Here is an 18,765-nt window from a genome sequence, read left to right as displayed (position 1 = left end):
ATGGGGGAGGCTTGGGCAAGTGGCTGTGGGGGGTGCAGAGCTGTTGACCGGGGTAGGGATTAGAGGTTGAGCGATTTATTTTTCAACGCCGATACCGATTATTCGGAAGATTTTTAAATGTATTTATTTATTTGTAATAATGACAATTACAACAATACTGAATGAACACTTATTTTGACTTATATACATCAATAAAATCAATTTAGCCTCAAATAAATAATGAAACATGTTCAATTTGGTTTAAATAATGCAAAAACACAGTGTTGGAGAAGAAAGTAAAAGTGCAATATGTGCCATGTAAGAAAGCTAACGTTTAAGTTCCTTGCTCAGAACATGAGAACATATGAAAGCTGGTGGTTCCTTTTAACATGAGTCTTCAATATTCCCAGGTAAGAAGTTTTAGGTTGTAGTTATTATAGGACTATTTCTCTCTATACCATTTGTATTTCATTAACCTTTGACTATTGGATGTTCTTATAGGCACTTTAGTATTGCCAGTGTAACAGTATAGCTTCCGTCCCTCTCCTCGCTCCTCCCTGGGCTCGAACCAGGATCACAACGACAACAGCCACCCTCGATGCTGTGTTACCCATGCAGAGCAAGGGGAACAACCACCAAGGCTCAGAGCGAGTGATGTTTGAAACGCTTTTAGCGCCCGCTAACTAGCTAGCCATTTCACTTCGGTCACACCAGTCTCATCTCGGGAGTTGATAGGTTTGAAGTCATAAACAGCGCAATGCTTGACGCACAACGAAGAGCTGCTGGCAAAACGCACGAAAGTGCTGTTTGAATGAATGTTTACGCGCCTGCTTCTGCCTACCACCGCTCAGTCAGATACTTAGATACTTGTATGCTCCGCAGGCAGAACAGTTGAAACTGGAGCAGCAGCACGGCCAGGTGGACTGGGGACAGCAAGGAGTCATCATGCCAGGTAGTCCTGAGGCATGGTCCCACGGCTCAGGTCCTCCTCCGAGAGAAAGAGAGAGTTAGAGAGAGCATACTTCAATTCACACAGGACACCGGATAAGACAGGAGAAATACTCCAGATATAACAGACTGACCCTAGCCCCCCGACACATAAAGTACTGCAGCATAAATACTGGATGCTGAGACAGGAGGGGTCAGGAGACACTGTGTCCCCATCAGGTGATACCCCAGGACAGGGCCAAACAGGCAGGAGATATAACTCCACCCACTTTGCCAAAGCACAGCCCCCACACCATTAGAGGGATATCTTCAACCACAACTTACCATCCTGAGACAAGGCCGAGTATAGCCCACAAAGATCTCCGCCACGGCACAACCCAAGGGGGGGGGGGCGCCAACCCAGACAGGATGACCACGTCAGTGACTCAACCCACTCAAGTGAGCACCCCTCCTAGGGACGGCATGGAAGAGCACCAGTAAGCCAGTGACTCAGCCCCCGTAATAGGGCCAGAGGCAGAGAATCCCAGTGGAAAGAGGGGAACCGGCCAGGCAGAGACAGCAAGGGCGGTGCGTTGCTCCAGAGCCTTTCGGTTCACCTTCACACTCCTGGGCCAGACTACACTCAACCATATGACCTACTGAAGCAGGCTTCTCCAACTGGCTGCTGGGTGATTTTTATTTGGCTGCCCAAGTTTTCAGACCAAAACAGACATCAGCTAATCAGGTCCAACTGATTTCTATTCAGCAAATCTGTTCTGTATATTCCCACGCAAAATAGAGAGATCGACACTAAATGCACAAAACATTATGAACACCTGCTCTTCCCATGACACAGACTGACCAGGTGAATCCAGGTGAAAGCTATGAACCCTTATTGATTGATGTCACTTGCTAAATCCACTTCAATCAGTGCTGATGAAGGGGAGGAGACAGGGTTAAAGAAGGATTTTTAAGCCTTCAGACAATTGATACATGGATTGTGTTTGTGTGCCATGAGACGATTGTGTGTGTGTGCCATTCAAAGAGTGAATGGGCAAGACTAAAGATTTAAGTGCCTTTGAACGAGGTATGGCAGTAGGTGCCAGACGCACCGGTTTCTGAAAGGAACTGCAACGCTGCTGGGTTTTTCACGCACAACAGTTTCCTGTGTGTATCAAGAATGGTCCACCACCCAAAGGACAACCAGCCAGCTTGATACAACTGTGGGAAGCGTTGGAGTCAACATGGTCCAGCATCCCTGGCCCATTTTGTAAAGTCAGTGTTTGTGATCGTATACATATGTTAGCAAGGTTTGAGATAATATAATGCTTCATTCAAATATCTGTTTGGGTTTCTTGCGGTCAATTTGCAGTCTACCAATTATTTGTAAGTAGGTTCCGCTCAAGAAATAATTGGCTTAATCTAGTTGATGATCCCTGTACTTAAACAACTCTCTCCCCTCCTCTCCCTCCTTCCCTTCTAACAGGACACCAAGGCGGGGGGCCGTCCCAGCATGCCGCGATGTCGGAACTCGGTTGCCACGACGGCGGAAGAGACCCCTCACATCGGTAACTATCGGTTGCTGAAGACCATTGGCAAGGGCAACTTCGCAAAAGTCAAACTGGCACGCCATGTCCTCACCGGGAAAGAGGTAACACACTTTTCAACATACACACAGAGACACCAATTTCTCTTCTGGCAGGAACTGCTTCCTGTCTTGTTGCATCACTTCCTGTGTAGCCTCCACTTTGGACTTGGGCTGTATCTCAATTCCTTCTGCATTTGGACTGGATCCATTTTGAACCACCCCTACAGTCCCCCTCAGCTCAGACACACGCATTCTCTCACACACCGTTATTGATTTTCATTCTTCTATCCCACCGCTCTCCTCCTGAAGGACTTGATGAAGGAGAGGAGACTAGGAGAGGAAGCCATTGTAGACTATTGAGATGCAGCCCAACTGTCGCTCTCCGTTGAGTTGAAGTGGGTGTTCTGTTGGAACAGTCAACATTCTGTCCTCACTGTGTTCCACCAGGCAGAGACAGACCCAGTTCAGAATGCTGAACACTGTCTTAGAATCAGCCACTGAACAAGGCAGTTAACTCACTGTTCCTAGGCCGTCATTGTAAATAAGAATTTATTCTAAACTGACTTGCCAGAGAGAGAGAGAGAGAGAGAGAGAGAGAGAGAGAGAGAGAGAGAGAGAGAGAGAGAGAGAGAGAGAGAGAGAGAGAGAGAGAGAGAGAGAGAGAGAGAGAGAGAGAGAGAGAGAGAGAGAGAGAGAGAGAGAGAGAGAGAGAGAGAGAGAGAGAGAGAGAGAGAGAGAGAGAGAGAGAGAGAGAGAGAGAGAGAGAGAGAGAGAGAGAGAGAGAGAGAGAGAGATTAACAATATGTTTGAGCAATAATAATACACAGTGTCTTGTGAAAATATTCAGACCCACTGACTTTACGTTACAGCCTTATTCTAAAAAATCTACACACAATGCCCCATAATACCAACGAAAACAATGGTTTTTGGCAAGTATTGCAAATGTATTAAAAATAAAAAACAGAAACCCTATTTACATAAGTATTCAGACCCTATGCTATGAGACTCGAAATTGAGCTCAGGTACATCTTGTTTCCAATGATCATCCTTGAGATGTTTCTACAACTTGATTGGAGTCCACCTGTGGTAAATTCAATTGATATACTGTCTCTATTATACTATGACAGACCAGCTAGATATACTGTCTCTATTATATTATGACAGACCAGCTAGATATACTGTCTCTATTATATTATGACAGACCAGCTAGATATACTGTCTCTATTATATTATGACAGACCAGCTAGATATACTGTCTCTATTATACTATGACAGACCAGCTAGATATACTGTCTCTATTATATTATGACAGACCAGCTAGATATACTGTCTCTATTATATTATGACAGACCAGCTAGATATACTGTCTCTATTATATTATGACAGACCAGCTAGATATACTGTCTCTATTATATTATGACTAACCAGCTAGATATACTGTCTCTATTATATTATGACAGACCAGCTAGATATACTGTCTCTATTATATTATGACAGACCAGCTAGATATACTGTCTCTATTATATTATGACTAACCAGCTAGATATACTGTCTCTATTATATTATGACAGACCAGCTAGATATACTGTCTCTATTATATTATGACAGACCAGCTAGATATACTGTCTCTATTATATTATGACAGACCAGCTAGATATACTGTCTCTATTATATTATGACAGGCCAGCTAGATATACTGTCTCTATTATATTATGACAGACCAGCTAGATATACTGTCTCTATTATATTATGACAGACCAGCTAGATATACTGTCTCTATTATATTATGACAGACCAGCTAGATATACTGTCTCTATTATATTATGACAGACCAGCTAGATATACTGTCTCTATTATATTATGACAGACCAGCTAGATATACTGTCTCTATTATATTATGACAGACCAGCTAGATATACTGTCTCTATTATATTATGACAGACCAGCTAGATATACTGTCTCTATTATATTATGACAGACCAGCTAGATCTACTGTCTCTATTATATTATGACAGACCAGCTAGATCTACTGTCTCTATTATATTATGACAGACCAGCTAGATATACTGTCTCTATTATATTATGACAGACCAGCTAGATATACTGTCTCTATTATATTATGACAGACCAGCTAGATATACTGTCTCTATTATATTATGACAGACCAGCTAGATATACTGTCTCTATTATATTATGACAGACCAGCTAGATATACTGTCTCTATTATATTATGACAGACCAGCTAGATATACTGTCTCTATTATATTATGACAGACCAGCTAGATATACTGTCTCTATTATATTATGACAGACCAGCTAGATATACTGTCTCTATTATATTATGACAGACCAGCTAGATCTACTGTCTCTATTATACTATGACAGGCCAGCTAGATCTACTGTCTCTATTATATTATGACAGGCCAGCTAGATATACTGTCTCTATTATATTATGACAGACCAGCTAGATCTACTGTCTCTATTATATTATGACAGACCAGCTAGATATACTGTCTCTATTATATTATGACAGACCAGCTAGATATACTGTCTCTATTATATTATGACAGACCATCTAGATATACTGTCTCTATTATATTATGACAGACCAGCTAGATATACTGTCTCTATTATATTATGACAGACCAGCTAGATATACTGTCTCTATTATATTATGACAGACCAGCTAGATATACTGTCTCTATTATATTATGACAGACCAGCTAGATCTACTGTCTCTATTATACTATGACAGGCCAGCTAGATCTACTGTCTCTATTATATTATGACTAACCAGCTAGATATACTGTCTCTATTATATTATGACTAACCAGCTAGATATACTGTCTCTATTATATTATGACAGACCAGCTAGATATACTGTCTCTATTATATTATGACAGACCAGCTAGATATACTGTCTCTATTATATTATGACAGACCAGCTAGATATACTGTCTCTATTATACTATGACAGACCAGCTAGATATACTGTCTCTATTATATTATGACAGACCAGCTAGATATACTGTCTCTATTATATTATGACAGACCAGCTAGATATACTGTCTCTATTATATTATGACAGACCAGCTAGATATACTGTCTCTATTATATTATGACAGGCCAGCTAGATATACTGTCTCTATTATATTATGACAGACCAGCTAGATATACTGTCTCTATTATATTATGACAGACCAGCTAGATATACTGTCTCTATTATATTATGACAGACCAGCTAGATATACTGTCTCTATTATATTATGACAGACCAGCTAGATATACTGTCTCTATTATATTATGACAGGCCAGCTAGATATACTGTCTCTATTATATTATGACAGACCAGCTAGATTTACTGTCTCTATTATACTATGACAGGCCAGCTAGATCTACTGTCTCTATTATATTATGACTAACCAGCTAGATATACTGTCTCTATTATATTATGACTAACCAGCTAGATATACTGTCTCTATTATATTATGACAGACCAGCTAGATATACTGTCTCTATTATATTATGACAGACCAGCTAGATATACTGTCTCTATTATATTATGACTAACCAGCTAGATATACTGTCTCTATTATATTATGACAGACCAGCTAGATATACTGTCTCTATTATATTATGACAGACCAGCTAGATATACTGTCTCTATTATATTATGACAGACCAGCTAGATATACTGTCTCTATTATATTATGACAGACCAGCTAGATATACTGTCTCTATTATATTATGACAGACCAGCTAGATATACTGTCTCTATTATATTATGACAGACCAGCTAGATATACTGTCTCTATTATATTATGACAGGCCAGCTAGATATACTGTCTCTATTATATTATGACAGACCAGCTAGATATACTGTCTCTATTATATTATGACAGACCAGCTAGATATACTGTCTCTATTATATTATGACAGACCAGCTAGATATACTGTCTCTATTATATTATGACAGACCAGCTAGATATACTGTCTCTATTATATTATGACAGACCAGCTAGATATACTGTCTCTATTATATTATGACAGACCAGCTAGATATACTGTCTCTATTATATTATGACAGACCAGCTAGATATACTGTCTCTATTATATTATGACAGACCAGCTAGATATACTGTCTCTATTATATTATGACAGACCAGCTAGATATACTGTCTCTATTATATTATGACAGACCAGCTAGATCTACTGTCTCTATTATATTATGACAGACCAGCTAGATATACTGTCTCTATTATATTATGACAGACCAGCTAGATATACTGTCTCTATTATATTATGACAGACCAGCTAGATATACTGTCTCTATTATATTATGACAGACCAGCTAGATATACTGTCTCTATTATATTATGACAGACCAGCTAGATATACTGTCTCTATTATATTATGACAGACCAGCTAGATATACTGTCTCTATTATATTATGACAGACCATCTAGATATACTGTCTCTATTATATTATGACAGACCAGCTAGATATACTGTCTCTATTATATTATGACAGACCAGCTAGATCTACTGTCTCTATTATACTATGACAGGCCAGCTAGATCTACTGTCTCTATTATATTATGACAGGCCAGCTAGATATACTGTCTCTATTATATTATGACAGACCAGCTAGATCTACTGTCTCTATTATATTATGACAGACCAGCTAGATATACTGTCTCTATTATATTATGACAGACCAGCTAGATATACTGTCTCTATTATATTATGACAGACCATCTAGATATACTGTCTCTATTATATTATGACAGACCAGCTAGATATACTGTCTCTATTATATTATGACAGACCAGCTAGATATACTGTCTCTATTATATTATGACAGACCAGCTAGATATACTGTCTCTATTATATTATGACAGACCAGCTAGATCTACTGTCTCTATTATACTATGACAGGCCAGCTAGATCTACTGTCTCTATTATATTATGACTAACCAGCTAGATATACTGTCTCTATTATATTATGACTAACCAGCTAGATATACTGTCTCTATTATATTATGACAGACCAGCTAGATATACTGTCTCTATTATATTATGACAGACCAGCTAGATATACTGTCTCTATTATATTATGACAGACCAGCTAGATATACTGTCTCTATTATACTATGACAGACCAGCTAGATATACTGTCTCTATTATATTATGACAGACCAGCTAGATATACTGTCTCTATTATATTATGACAGACCAGCTAGATATACTGTCTCTATTATATTATGACAGACCAGCTAGATATACTGTCTCTATTATATTATGACAGACCAGCTAGATATACTGTCTCTATTATATTATGACAGGCCAGCTAGATATACTGTCTCTATTATATTATGACAGACCAGCTAGATATACTGTCTCTATTATATTATGACAGACCAGCTAGATATACTGTCTCTATTATATTATGACAGACCAGCTAGATATACTGTCTCTATTATATTATGACAGACCAGCTAGATATACTGTCTCTATTATATTATGACAGGCCAGCTAGATATACTGTCTCTATTATATTATGACAGACCAGCTAGATTTACTGTCTCTATTATACTATGACAGGCCAGCTAGATCTACTGTCTCTATTATATTATGACTAACCAGCTAGATATACTGTCTCTATTATATTATGACTAACCAGCTAGATATACTGTCTCTATTATATTATGACAGACCAGCTAGATATACTGTCTCTATTATATTATGACAGACCAGCTAGATATACTGTCTCTATTATATTATGACTAACCAGCTAGATATACTGTCTCTATTATATTATGACAGACCAGCTAGATATACTGTCTCTATTATATTATGACAGACCAGCTAGATATACTGTCTCTATTATATTATGACAGACCAGCTAGATATACTGTCTCTATTATATTATGACAGACCAGCTAGATATACTGTCTCTATTATATTATGACAGACCAGCTAGATATACTGTCTCTATTATATTATGACAGACCAGCTAGATCTACTGTCTCTATTATACTATGACAGGCCAGCTAGATCTACTGTCTCTATTATATTATGACAGGCCAGCTAGATCTACTGTCTCTATTATATTATGACAGGCCAGCTAGATATACTGTCTCTATTATATTATGACAGACCAGCTAGATCTACTGTCTCTATTATATTATGACAGACCAGCTAGATCTACTGTCTCTATTATATTATGACAGACCAGCTAGATATACTGTCTCTATTATATTATGACAGACCAGCTAGATATACTGTCTCTATTATATTATGACAGGCCAGCTAGATATACTGTCTCTATTATATTATGACAGACCAGCTAGATATACTGTCTCTATTATATTATGACAGACCAGCTAGATATACTGTCTCTATTATATTATGACAGACCAGCTAGATATACTGTCTCTTACATTTTTCCCTAAGAAAATGCAAGTGTTCTCCTCAACAGCCAGTTCTTTCTTTACATTTCAGGAGGTAAATGCATCTGAGTCAAATGTGGAGTAGGAAGTGCTGCTCATTCTCTAGTCACCTGACCCTTTGTTTGAATTCTTTGGTTTGGTAGATCTTGGTTTGGTAGATCTTGGTTTGGTAGATCTTGGTTTTGTCAAGGTGTTGTGCACATTGGTCTCTCTGTCTGCTGAGTCTAATGTAGTGTATCATTTCCAGGTGGCTGTTAAGATTATTGATAAAACACAACTCAACTCTTCCAGTCTGCAGAAGGTGGGTCCCATACACACTATACACACTATACACACTATACACACACTATACACACTATACACACACTATACACACTATACACACTATACACACTATATACACACTATACACACTATACACACTATATACACACTATACACACTATACACACTATACACACACTATACACACTATATACACTATACACACTATACACACTATATACACAATACACACTATACACACACTATACACACTATACACACTATATACACACACTATACACACTATACACACTATATACACACACTATACACACTATACACACTATACACACTATACACACACTATACACACTATATACACTATACACACTATACACACTATATACACAATACACACTATACACACACTATACACACTATACACACTATACACACTATACACACACTATACACACTATACACACTATATACACACACTATACACACTATACACACTATATACACACACTATACACACTATACACACACTATACACACTATACACACACTATACACACTATATACACACACTATACACACTATACACACTATATACACACACTATACACACTATACACACTATATACACACTATACACACTATACACACACTATACACACTATACACACACTACACACACTATACACACACTATACACACTATACACACACTACACACTATACACACTATACACACACTATACACACACTATACACACACTATACACACACGATACACACTATACACACACTATACACACTATACACACACTATACACACTATATACACACTATACACACTATACACACTATACACACACTATACACACTATATACACTATACACACTATACACACTATACACACTATATACACAATACACACTATACACACACTATACACACTATACACACTATACACACTATATACACACACTATACACACTATACACACTATACACACTATATACACACACTATACACACTATACACACTATACACACTATACACACACTATACACACTATATACACTATACACACTATACACACTATATACACAATACACACTATACACACACTATACACACTATACACACTATACACACTATACACACACTATACACACTATACACACTATATACACACACTATACACACTATACACACTATATACACACACTATACACACTATACACACACTATACACACTATACACACACTATACACACTATATACACACACTATACACACTATACACACTATATACACACTATACACACTATACACACACTATACACACACTATACACACTATACACACACTACACACACTATACACACACTATACACACTATACACACACTACACACTATACACACTATACACACACTATACACACTATACACACACTATACACACACTATACACACACGATACACACTATACACACACTATACACACACTATACACACTACACACACTATGCACACTACACACACAATACACACTATACACACACTATGCACACTATACACACACTATACACACTATACACACACTACACACACTATACACACACTATACACACACTATACACACACTACACACACTACACACACTACATACACACTATACACACACTACACACTCTACATACACTACACAAACTATACACACAAAACACACTATACACACTACACAAACTACACATACTACATACAACATAACACACTACACACATACCATAACACACTACACACACACACCATAACACACTATACACACACACACACACACACACACACCATAACACACTACACACACATACCATAACACACTACACACACTCCCACACACACACACCATAACACACTACACACACACACCATAACGCACACTCCCACCCCCCCACACACACACCATAACACACACACACACACACTATAACACACTACACACACTCCCACACACACCATAAGCACACACCATAACACACTACTCCCACACACACACACACACACACACACACACACGAGAACACACTACACACACCTTACTCTTACTCACCATCTCTCATGTGCTTTTCTCTCCTATTTTCTCTTTCTCTCTTCATCTCTCTCTCTCCCGTCTCGCTCTCTCTCCCGCTCTCTCCTGCTCTCTCCTGCTCTCTCCCGCTCTCTCCTGCTCTCACTCGCTCTCTCTCCTGCTCTCACTCGCTCTCTCTCCTGCTCTCTCTCGCTCTCTCTCGCTCTCTCTCCCGCTCTCTCCTGCTCTCTCTCGCTCTCTCCCGCTCTCTCTCGCTCTCTCTCCCGCTCTCTCTCCTGCTCTCTCCTGCTCTCTCTCCCGCTCTCTCCTGCTCACTCTCCCGCTCTCTCCTGCTCTCTCTCCCGCTCTCTCCCGCTCTCTCCCGCTCTCTCCCGCTCTCTCCCGCTCTCTCTCTCTCTCTCTCTCTCTCCTGCTCTCTCTCCTGCTCTCTCTCGCTCTCTCTCCTGCTCTCTCTCCTGCTCTTTCTCGCTCTCTCCTGCTCTCTCTCCTGCTCTCTCTCCTGCTCTCTCTCTCGCTCTCCCTCGCTCTCTCCCTCGCTCTCTCCCGCTCTCTCCCTCGCTCTCTCCCTCGCTCTCTCCCGCTCTCTCCCGCTCTCTCCCTCGCTCTCTCCCGCTCTCTCCCTCGCTCTCTCCCGCTGTCTCTCTCGCTCTCTCCATCCATTTCTCTCTGGTGGTCTAGATCTCAGAGAGACCTAATTACAGGAAACCAGCCTTAATGACATGTTCTCTCTGGTGGTCTAGATCTCAGAGAGACCTAATTACAGGAAACCAGCCTTAATTACATGTTCTCTCTGGTGGTCTAGATCTCAGAGAGACCTAATTACAGGAAACCAGCCTTAATTACATGTTCTCTCTGGTGGTCTAGATCTCAGAGAGACCTAATTACAGGAAACCAGCCTTAATTACATGTTCTCTCTGGTGGTCTAGATCTCAGAGAGACCTAATTACAGGAAACCAGCCTTAATTACATGTTCTCTCTGGTGGTCTAGATCTCAGAGAGACCTAATTACAGGAAACCAGCCTTAATTACATGTTCTCTCTGGTGGTCTAGATCTCAGAGAGACCTAATTACAGGAAACCAGCCTTAATTACATGTTCTCTCTGGTGGTCTAGATCTCAGAGAGACCTAATTACAGGAAACCAGCCTTAATTACATGTCATGAGGACCCCCTCCCCTGTAGCAGAGTATGATATGAGATATATATACATACACACACACACAGTGCTGACTATCTTCTCTGTCCTCTTCAGCTCTTCCGAGAAGTGAGAATCATGAAGCTGTTGAATCATCCTAACATAGGTGAGCTGACTCAATTATTAGTGATCCTGTCACAGTCAAGTGAATCTGAATCAAGAATCATTTCAAGTCAATGAACTGGAATCACGCTAAAGAATCTTGAACCAAGCTATGCTGCTATAGGTGATTGAATCTAAATAATTATCCCTTTTTCTCCCTCCTCCCCTCTCCCCCCTCTCCCTCCCTCCTCCCCTCTCCCCCCTCTCCCTCCCACCAACCCTCTCCCTCCCTCCTCCCCTCTCCCCCCTCTCCCTCCTGCCAACCCTCTCCCCCCTCTCCCTCCCTCCTCCCCTCTCCCCCTTCTCCCTCCCGCCAACCCTCTCCCCCCCTCTCCCTCCCGCCAACCCTCTCCCCCCCTCTCCCTCCCGCCAACCCTCTCCCCCCTCTCCCTCCCGCCAACCCTCTCCCCCCCTCCCTCTCCCCCCTCTCCCTCCCGCCAACCCTCTCCCCCCCTCTCCCTCCCGCCAACCCTCTCCCCCCTCTCCCTCCCGCCAACCCTCTCCCCCCTCTCCCTCCCTCCTCCCCTCTCCCCCATCTCCCTCCCGCCAACCCTCTCCCTCCCTCCTCCCCTCTTCCCCCTCTCCCTCCCGCCAACCCTCTCCCCCCCTCTCCCTCCCGCCAACCCTCTCCCCCCTCTCCCTCCCGCCAACCCTCTCCCTTCAACAGTGAAGTTATTTGAGGTGATCGAGACGGAGAAGACATTGTACCTGGTCATGGAGTATGCCAGTGGGGGTGAGTGTGTGTGCCCGCGTCAAAAATACTTCCCCTGAGTCATCTTGTGTGCAACAGTTAAATCCTTCCCCCTTTGACCCTGAACTGATGTTTCACTATTTGATAGCTATGTAGCCTTCATACGCCCTCAGGTGAACTAAAGAACTGCTACCTTTCTGTGACTATCATCCCTCTCCCCCCTCTCTCTCCTCTCCCCCCTCGCTCCTCTCCCTCCTCGCTCCTCTCCCCCCTTGCTCCTCCTCCCCCCTCGCTCCTCTCCCCACTCGCTCCTCTCCCCCCTCGCTCCCCCCCCCCCCTCTCTCCTCTCCCCCCTCTCTCCTCTCCCCTCTCTCCTCCCCCTCGCTCCTCTCCCCCTCTCTCCTTTCTCCCCTCGCTCCTCTCCCCCCTCACCCCTCGCTACTCTCCCCCCTCGCTCCTCTCCCCCCTCGCTCCTCTCCCCCCTCGCTCCTCTCCCCCCTCGCTCCTCTCCCCCCTCGCTACTCTCCCCCTCGCTCCTCTCCCCCCTCGCTCCTCTCCCCCCTCGCTCCTCTCCCTCTCGCTCCTCTCCCCCCTCTCTCCTCTCCCCCCTCTCTCCTCCCCCTCTCCCCTCTCCCCCTCGCTCCTCTCCCCCCTCGCTTCTCTCCCCTCTCCCCCCTCGCTCCTCTCCCCCCTCTCTCCTCTCCCCCCTCGCTCCTCTTCCCCCTCGCTCCTCTCCCCCTCGCTCCTCTCCCCCCTCTCTCCTCTCCCCCTTGCTCCTCCCCCTCGCTCCTCTCCCCCCTCGCTCCTCTCCCCCTCGCTCCTCTCTCTCCTCTCCCCCTCTCCCCCTCACTCCTCTCCCCCTCTCTCCTCTCCCCCTCTCTCCTCTCCCCCTCGCTCCTCTCCTCCCTCTCCCCCCTCTCTCCTCTCCCCCTCTCTCCTCTCCCCCTCGCTCCTCTCCCCCTTGCTCCTCTCCCCCCTCGCTCCTCTCCCCCTCTCCTCCCCTCTCTCCCCTCGCTCCTCTCCCCCTCGCTCCTCTCTCTCCTCTCCCTCTCTCCCCTCTCCCCCTCGCTCCTCTCCCCCCCTCGTCTCGCTCCTCTCCCCCCTCGCTCCTCTCCCCCTCGCTCCTCTCCATCTCCTCTCCCTCTCTCTCCTCTCCCCCCTCTCTCCTCTCCCCCTCGCTCCTCTCCCCCCTCGCTCCTCGCTCCTCTCCCCCCTCTCTCCTCTCCCCCTCGCTCCTCTCCCCCCTCTCTCCTCTCCCCCTCGCTCCTCTCCCCCTCTCTCCTCTCCCCCCTCTCTCCTCTCCCCCTCGCTCCTCTCCCCCCTCTCTCCTCTCCCCCCTCTCTCCTCTCCCCCCTCGCTCCTCTCCCCCTCGCTCCTCTCCTCTCCCCCCTCTCCTCTTCCCCCTCGCTCCTCTCCCCCTCGCTCCTCTCCCCCCTCGCTCCTCTCCCCTCGTTCCTCTCCTCTCCCCCCTCTCCTCTCCCCCCTCGCTCCTCTCCCCCCTCGCTCCTCTCCCCCCTCGCTCCTCTTCCCCCTCGCTCCTCTCCTATCCCCCCTCTCTCCTTTCCCCCTCTCTCCTCTCCCCCTCGCTCCTCTCCCCCTCGCTCCTCTTCCCCCTCGCTCCTCTCCTATCCCCCCTCTCTCCTCTCCCCCTCTCTCCTCTCCCCCTCGCTCCTCTTCCCCCTCGCTCCTCTCCTATCCCCCCTCTCTCCTCTCCCCCTCTCTCCTCTCCCCCTCGCTCCTCTCCCCCTCGCTCCTCTTCCCCCTCGCTCCTCTCCTATCCCCCCTCTCTCCTCTCCCCCTCTCTCCTCTCCCCCTCGCTCCTATCCCCCTCTCTCCTCTCCCCCTCTCTCCTCTCCCCCCTCGCTCCTCTCCCCCTCGCTCCTCTCCCCCTCGCTCCTCTCCTCTGTCCTCCAGGGGAGGTGTTTGATTACCTGGTCGCTCATGGGAGGATGAAAGAAAAGGAGGCGCGTGCCAAATTCAGACAGGTGAGGAGCGAGTGTGTGTGTGTATGAATGAATGAATGAGAGATGGGGTTTATTTGCTTTCCTCCTCCCCATTCTTAATCCTTTTCTCCATCCCTGTTTAGATCGTGTCAGCAGTCCAGTACTGTCACCAGAAGTGTATTGTCCACAGAGATCTGAAGGTGAGACTCTCCCTCTACACACTATAACGCGTGTGTGTGCGCTAAGTAGCTGGGGACCAAGTAGCTGGGGACCAAGTAGCTGGGGACCAAGTAGCTGGGGACCAAGTAGCTGGGGGCTAAGAACTGGGGGCTTACGGCCGGAAGAGCTTGAACTATGACCTTTACACAGGCTCCTAACAGTCACTTGCCCATCGGTGTCTGTGTGTTCAGAGTTGTCTCTTGTCTGATGATGTCATCGTGTTCTATTTCACGCTGAGCGCTCGTGCAGAGAACACCTTCCTGTTGCTAGGCAACACAGCCTTCTCTGCTCCTCGCTCTGCCGTGTATAGTTTAAAGTTATAGTGCTCTGCGTTGTAGTCGGCAGTGAAATACTACTTGAGTAAAAGTATTTGGTTTTAAATATACTTAAGTATCAAATGTAAATGAAATTGCTAAAATGTACTTAAGCATAAAAAGTAAAAGTATAAATCATTTCACTCCAACATTCAGACATCATTTACAGACGAAGCGTGTGTGTTTAGTGAGTCCTCCAGATCAGAGGTAGTAGGGACCAGGGATGTTCTCTGTTTAGTGAGTCCTCCAGATCAGAGGCAGTAGGGATGACCAGGGATGTTCTGTTTAGTGAGTCCTCCAGATCAGAGGCAGTAGTGATGACCAGGGATGTTCTCTGTTTAGTGAGTCCTCCAGATCAGAGGCAGTAGGGATGACCAGGGATGTTCTCTGTTTAGTGAGTCCTCCAGATCAGAGGCAGTAGGGATGACCAGGGATGTTCTCTGTTTAGTGAGTCCTCCAGATCAGAGGCAGTAGGGATGACCAGGGATGTTCTCTGTTTAGTGAGTCCTCCAGATCAGAGGCAGTAGGGATGACCAGGGATGTTCTCTGTTTAGTGAGTCTGTCAGATCAGAGGTAGTAGGGATGACCAGGGATGTTCTCTGTTTAGTGAGTCTGTCAGATCAGAGGTAGTAGGGATGACCAGGGATGTTCTCTGTTTAGTGAGTCCTCCAGATCAGAGGCAGTAGGGACGACCAAGGATGTTCTCTGTTTAGTGAGTCCTCCAGATCAGAGGCAGTAGGGACGACCAAGGATGTTCTCTGTTTAGTGAGTCCTTAAGTACTTTAGCTCCCGCCTTGGGCCAATCGGTGTAATTTGATAAATACCGGATCTCTATGGCAAGACATCATTCACCCAAGTTTCGCAAAATCTTGCGTGTCACCGATCCACAGTCCCCGATTTCGCCGTGGGGGACAACAAACGGATCTGGGACCAGGCTAACTGGCATCACACTGATCTGGGACCAGGCTAACTAGCATCAAACGGATCTGGGACCAGGCTAACAGGCATCAAACAGATCTGGGATCAGGCTAACTGGCATCAAACGGATCTGGGACCAGGCTAACTGGCATCAAAAGGATCTGGGACCAGGCTAACTCACTGGTCATCCCTACTGCCTCTGATCTGGAGGACTCACTAAACACACACGCTTCGTCTGTAAATGATGTCTGAATGTTGGAGTGAAATGATTTATACTTTTACTTTTTATACTTAAGTACATTTTAGATTTCTGGCTAACTAGCATCAAAAGGATCTGGGACCAGGCTAACTGGCATCACACTGATCTGGGACCAGGCTAACTAGCATCAAACGGATCTGGGACCAGGCTAACTGGCATCAAACAGATCTGGGATCAGGCTAACTGGCATCAAACAGATCTGGGATCAGGCTAACTGGCATCAAACGGATCTGGGATCAGGCTAACTGGCATCAAACGGATCTGGGATCAGGCTAACTGGCATCAAACGGATCTGGGATCAGGCTAACTAGCATCAAAAGGATCTGGGATCAGGCTAACTGGCATCACACTGATCTGGGATCAGGCTAACTGGCATCAAACGGATCTGGGATCAGGCTAACTGGCATCAAACGGATCTGGGACCAGGCTAACTATTATCAAACTGATCTGGGATCAGGCTAACTGGCATCAAACGGATCTGGGACCAGGCTAACTGGCATCAAACAGATCTGGGACCAGGCTAACTGGCAATTTGTCTGCTCATTGTTTGATGTTTGGACTCTTTCGCTTCCTTTTTAGAAAATGACAAACACAAACTTTGCATAGAGAATAAAAATGTTACTGAGTGCATCTCTGTCTGCCCCTTCTCCTCTCTTTCCTCTCTCTCCCCCTCTCTCCTCTCTTTCTCCTCTCTTTCCTCTCTCTCTCCCTTCCTCTCTCCCCCTCTCTCCTCTCTTTCCTCTCTCTCTCCCTTCCTCTCTCCCCCTCTTTCCTCTCTCTCTCTCCCCTCTCTCCCCCTCTCTCCTCTCTTTCCTCTCTCTCTCTCCTCTCTTTCCTCTCTCTCTCCCTTCCTCTCTCCCCCTCTCTCCTCTCTTTCCTCTCGCTCTCTCCCCTCTCCCCCTCTCTCCTCTCTCTCCTCTCCATTCTCCCCTCTCTCCTCTCTCTCTCTCTCTCTCTTCCCCCTTTCTCCCCCTCTCTCCTCTCTTTCCTCTCTCTCCCCCTTTCTCCTCTCTTTCCCCTCTCTCCCCCTTTCTCCCCCTCTCTCCTCTCTTTCCCCTCTCTCTCCCCCTCTCCTCTCTTTCCCCTCTCTCTCCCCCCTCTCTCCTCCTCTCTCTCCCCCTCTCTCCTCTCCATTCTCCCCTCTCTCTTCTCTCTCCCTCTCCCTCTCCTCTCTCTTCCTCTCTCTCTCTCTCCTCTCCATTCTCCCCTCTCTCCCCCTCTCTCCTCTCTCCCCCTCTCTCCTCTCTCCCCCTCTCTCCTCTCTCCCCCTCTCTCCTCTCTCTCCCTCTCTCTCCCTTCCTCTCTCTCTCCTCTCCCCACCAGGCTGAGAACCTACTCCTGGACTCTGACATGAACATCAAGATAGCAGACTTTGGCTTCAGTAATGAGTTCGTAATGGGCAGTAAGCTGGACACGTTCTGTGGTTCTCCTCCCTACGCCGCCCCAGAGCTGTTCCAGGGGAAGAAGTACGACGGACCCGAGGTGGACGTCTGGAGCCTGGGGGTCATCCTGTACACACTGGTGTCAGGGTCGCTGCCCTTCGATGGACAGAACCTCAAGGTGTGTGTGGGGAGATGGAGGGAGGGGTGGGCGGGTGTGTGAGATGGTGACATAGAGGTGTGTGTGTGTGAGATCTGTATTCTGTTCTACAGACTGACCTCTAACCCTTAACCCCTGACCTTGTACCCCTAATCACTCCTCTGTCTCCCCCTATATGAGTTGAGGGGGAAATACTCATAGAGAATGATAGAGGCCTCTAGTGGCCAAAAGGCAGTATTACCATGGGCAGCGCCACTGAGGACCTCCACCATTTT

General features: G+C 45.2%; 1 protein-coding gene across 1 annotated transcript in view; it reads left to right on the top strand.

Annotated features, from left to right (window-relative positions):
- mark2b (MAP/microtubule affinity-regulating kinase 2b) overlaps window positions 1-18,765 on the top strand; it is a 91,002-nt gene that overhangs the window by 22,487 nt on the left and 49,750 nt on the right. Inside the window, 7 exon segments of the mRNA XM_090183407.1 lie at window positions 2,393-2,557; window positions 9,194-9,247; window positions 12,563-12,611; window positions 13,275-13,340; window positions 15,213-15,283; window positions 15,385-15,441; window positions 18,275-18,511. Of these exon segments, the coding sequence (XP_090039533.1) occupies window positions 2,393-2,557; window positions 9,194-9,247; window positions 12,563-12,611; window positions 13,275-13,340; window positions 15,213-15,283; window positions 15,385-15,441; window positions 18,275-18,511 (699 nt within the window).

Source organism: Oncorhynchus mykiss, chromosome 9 (genome assembly GCF_057628025.1).
Source record: "Oncorhynchus mykiss isolate SJ-2025 chromosome 9, ASM5762802v1, whole genome shotgun sequence".
In the NCBI taxonomy this organism is placed as follows: domain Eukaryota; kingdom Metazoa; phylum Chordata; class Actinopteri; order Salmoniformes; family Salmonidae; genus Oncorhynchus; species Oncorhynchus mykiss.
Note: the sequence above shows the minus strand (reverse complement) of the source record. Positions and strands in the feature narration are given on the sequence as shown.